Source organism: Megalops cyprinoides, chromosome 25, assembly GCF_013368585.1.
Source record: "Megalops cyprinoides isolate fMegCyp1 chromosome 25, fMegCyp1.pri, whole genome shotgun sequence".
NCBI classification, from domain to species: Eukaryota; Metazoa; Chordata; class Actinopteri; order Elopiformes; family Megalopidae; genus Megalops; species Megalops cyprinoides.
Genome location: NC_050607.1, coordinates 19,934,132 through 19,938,713, shown reverse-complemented (window position 1 = coordinate 19,938,713; position 4,582 = coordinate 19,934,132). Strand labels below are relative to the sequence as shown.

The 4,582-nt window shown below is 45.2% G+C and overlaps 1 protein-coding gene across 1 annotated transcript; it reads right to left on the bottom strand.

Moving 5' to 3' along the window:
• Window positions 1–466: 466 nt before the first annotated feature.
• LOC118772224 lies at window positions 467–2,650 on the bottom strand. Its single transcript, XM_036520534.1, has 7 exons — window positions 2,553–2,650; window positions 2,327–2,443; window positions 2,083–2,210; window positions 1,764–1,961; window positions 1,440–1,651; window positions 1,102–1,317; window positions 467–916 (listed from the first exon to the last, which is right to left on the bottom strand). The coding sequence occupies exons 1-7, from the start codon at window positions 2,598–2,600 to the stop codon at window positions 510–512; spliced, it is 1,326 nt and encodes a 441-aa protein (XP_036376427.1). The 5' UTR covers window positions 2,601–2,650; the 3' UTR covers window positions 467–509.
• Window positions 2,651–4,582: the final 1,932 nt, after the last annotated feature.

The following is a 4,582-nucleotide window of genomic DNA, read 5'->3' as shown; positions in this document are numbered from 1 at the left end:
ATAGAGAATTCTTAAAGTTGTATAATGTAGACATTTGAGTTTTATAGACAGTAGTGATTAACAACATAGTAATTATAAAATGTATCCTAGAATGTCCAGTTCTTTGCATGCAGCTGGCTTGATAGGCAGGGCAGCGAGGTAGCCAGACTGGAAATCGGGATGTGACGCTTGAGCTGCAGCTCCAGGCAGGAGCCCGGAGGAGGGACAGGAAACAAAAAGAAAACAGTGATTAGCGGATATATATAAAGGCATAAAGGCAAGGGGTTAGGCAATTAAAAAATTTGACTTACGTAATTTTACATAGATGGTCCCAGCTGGACTCATCAAGCCAGTCCAGGTCCAGGCCCTCTCCTTGGAAGGACTTCCTGTTGACGCGTTGACGCCATAGTCAAACTTCAGTTCTTCGTCCACTCTGATGTTAAGGCATTAAAATTTTTTTACTTACATAAACTGGGCTACACACTGGGCTTAAAGATGTTGTGAAGTCCACTCATCCACCTATGAGTAGCCTACTCATCCAGCCAGTCCAGGTCCAGGCCCTCTCCTCGGAAGGACTTTCTGTTGACGCCGTAGTCAAACTTCAGTTCTTCGTCCACTCTGATGTCCTTCAGCGCCTTAAATAGGATGACATCCGTGTCTTCTCCATCCACCTTCAAGACGCAGCGAAGTGGCTTCAGGTTGGCCCTCTTGGAGGAATGTTTGATCCTTCTGCCAACAGTGTCCGCATTGGGGTGGCACTCGCAAGGGAAGGTCTGGGCATCAATGCAGAGGTTCCTCTGTCCAGACTTGAAAAAGAACAGGTGCCCCACTTCGTCTAGGTCCTGCATCATGGCTCTCCCCTTGTCAGCTGTGATGACCTTTCCATGGTAATCACACACAATGTCGCCTTTGGAAAAGGGCCGGGTTGCAACCACCCCTGTAATCAAGAGAACATGAAATTTTGAGTGAGATCAAAATAACAACTAAATAAACATTACAGGTTGGCAAACTTGTCATTATTTTCTGTTCTGGGTGGAGCTAAAGGTTAGCCCAAAATGCTAAAATGCTCATTTAAGTGATAATAATTTCTCCCCTTGCAAGAAAAATGAATGGTTTTCTTACCTAGCCCTTTCTCTACAAAGTCTTTGATGGCCAGGCCTTTCCACTTCTGCCGAGACACACTCTTGAGGATGACCTCATCGCTCTCGATGGTGAGTTTGGGGGCTGGTTTCCACATCTGCAGAATCTCTTCTGCCGTTGGATGGTTGGCCTTCCACCCCTCCTTCTCAATCTGCCTTGCCACCTTCCTGGCTGATGGCCGCCGATGACTAAAGCATGCTGAAAGAAAGAATAAAATAACTTCAGTCATGCAAGTCACTTGTCACACTAAATAAATTGCCAGGTTTGAGTGATTTATTGATTTGGTAGTCAATGTTGTATTTATGGATTGGAGTACTCACACAGCAGATATTCCCGTCTCTTGGCATACTGGCAGCCTCGCCACTTGTCATAAAACACACGGTCGCTTGGAAACTCCGCATCGACCCTCTCCTTTTTGGTTGGTGGCTGGCCGTCTGTTGAAACGGGGAATCTGGCAACAAAGGCGGAAAAGTCGTTTCCTGAAGGCTGGCTGTCCATGCTTGGTGGAGGAGAAGCCAGGTGGGTCTCGGAGCTGTAAAATGAAGGAAAATAAGGGTTAAAATATTACAAATTAGCACAACTTGGTAAACAACTGTCAGATGTAACTGTGATGTGTTATGTCCTTGTAAGATGAAGAAACCTACCCTCCCAAGGAGTCCAGTAGTGTAGCTGTGGCCGCTACAACGTGCGGCGTCCACATTCTGTAATGCTGTTTGGCCACAGCACTGGTATGACCCAGATAATGGGCCACATCCTCCTTCTGACTCTCCGTAAACATTGCTGCTGACTCCGTCTCAGCAGCCCTTCGGACCTCCTGACTGGTGGCAGGATTCACATTGTAGCTGCAGTAAGAAAATGTGACATGAAATGTTAACTGTGATATGATTCTGTCTGATAATAGGGTAAACTATAAGAAAGTGTTAAGATTTACACATCAGCACATAGATTTATGTAGGTACACACCTTTCGTGGAGGCGGCTGATGTCATTTGTGACGCTATGAACAGGATTGCCACTGGAGGAAATGAAAAACCTGTCACAGTCACTTCTGAGGCATTCAGGCCGAATGTACTTGTAGTACACCTGAAACCACTGTGGGAACAAGAAAAGCAATTACTTGACTGGAAAACATTGTAAGCAATATACACTTTACACTGTATCATACTTAAACATCAATGGTAAGCAAATTTGGCTGCTAAAGAACTTACAGCTTCCTCCTCCTGCGTCAAGGCAAGTGATGCAATCTGCATTGTCGCCGTTCTGTGTTGGCTGATGCCAATCACAACCCTGCCACCAACTTCCTTCCTGTTGACCCACTCTGCCACCTGGAAAGCAATGAAAAATGAAAATGCATTAATGCATACATTTCCAAATAACCATTACAGCACATCAAGGGGACAAACTCCTTCAAGCTGCTAAAATAGATGCACTTACAGTCATGCCTTCCACAGCTCCTGGGCGCTGAAAGTGACGCAACACCATGACCGCTTCACAGTAGTAGCGGAATGTTGTCTTGTCACTTTCAGAGACCTTGGTGTCAGAGATGAGTTTCCTGAAGATGTTCAGGAAGTCTGCCCTCGCAACCGTCAGAATCTCCCGGCACTCTTTAACGCTGCGGTCGATGAATTGGTTGTATCTAGATTAAACAAAAAATAGAGAAGAAGAGAGACAGGTTTTTAAAAACAACACAGTTTTGTAGTGAACAACAATAACATTGGTAATAACAGGATAATACAAAAAGGTATGGTATGGTACGGGCAAAACATTTACCTTATTTTGCACACCGCCTGTGAATGGGCCTTTGAAACCGGCTTCCTCAGGGTCTGCAGCATTTCCTTGTATGACTGGCACTTGGATGGGAGCTGTGAGTCTGTCTGTTCCAGATCCAGCCTTATCTTCAGGTAATCTAAGAACCTGATAATGTTCTTGATGTAGTTGAGCACAGTGGCTGCACTCATGTCCGTGCTCTGTAGGCGCGTCAGGTAATATCGGGTCTCTGTGCTCTTTGTGAGGAAGTCCAGAGTTGGCTCATCCCCACAAGGCTGCATATAGCGCAGGAACCGTGACACGTTGTCAACCTTTGAAAAAGCGTGATGAGAAAGAAACAAAGAAATTAGCATTAACATCATGAAAAGAAAGACATATGGAACGTTGTTGCTGAGAAATGATGTGTAAAGAGATCTTACCTCCTGTTGGCAGTTGGAGACATGCAAACTCTCAGTCAGATACTTTTTAAAGTCCACAAGGAGCTCAGCATCATCATGAAACTTCTCGTAAAGACCCGCCTCTTTCATCTTCATCCGCACGGAGGAGGTCATGGCTGGAGTATCTCTGTAAAAAAAAAAGAATGAAATTATGATTAAAAAAAACACTGTTTGTAGTCTGAGATCATAAATTCAACTTGGACATAACACATGTATGTGATTTACTGTACTTACCTTTGCCAATCAGTCTGTGGTGAAGAGGGGGCACAGCTGGTGGTGGAGGTGGCGGTGGTGGCCATTGCTGAGGTAGTAGCAGAGGCGGTGGCAGTGGCAGCATCACCTGCAGAGTCTAAGACCATATCTGACTCCTGGGGCATATTGGTGATGAAGAAACCACGCTCAAGAAACTCCTTCACCATCGCAAAACGACAGGACCCGTGGGGCAGGATCTCACACAGATGATGGTAATCCCAGGTCCTGTTGGCCCGGACCCACTTCCTGGAAGATGCCTTGGCCTTCTGCACCTCAGTCGCTCTTTCTTCTGGCGTGTTCTTTTTCATACAGACCCTAGCCAGGTGTACAGGGAGGTTCTCCTGAGGCTTGTTGCACCGCAAACAGTGCACAATGTTGCGATCAGCAGACCTTCAAGATAATGACAAAAAGATAGACATTCATAACAGGGAATTAAGGAAGCTCAAAATGCAGAAAAATTCCACTGAAGGAAACACCAATAACACAAGCAAATAAAGTTAAGGAATATGAGTCTTACCTCTTCTGAGCTTGTTCAGCCATTGTCAAAGCAGCCAAGCAAGCGAAAGCAAATAAGCAAGTAAAGTAAGAGAAAGCAAAAAAGCAAGTTAAGCAAGAGAAAGCAAAAAAGCAGTTAAGCAAAGTCACAAGCAAAAAATCAAGCAATCGCAGGAACAGAGTATGTGTCTTGTCAAAAAACACAGTGGGCTGGGTTGAATTTAGCTCCTGCATTTATACCAAAAATTCTGTCAAGATCACCTATTGTGATGTCATGATAGCTGTACTTGGAATGAACCAATCACCTTCATTGAAAGCCCCTTTCAGGTGAGCTGGGGTTGGGCCATTTTCAGGGTGTGGGGGGGGGGGGGGGGGGGGGGGGCTCTGGAGTAATTGGATTGATTGAAAATGATCTTGAAGTTGAAGTCTCCTGATGCCAAGTGTAAACGACAGTCGTTGGAGTTGTTTTTGGGCAAATAAAAATGCCTTGGAAGTGCAAAGCACGTGATGTCT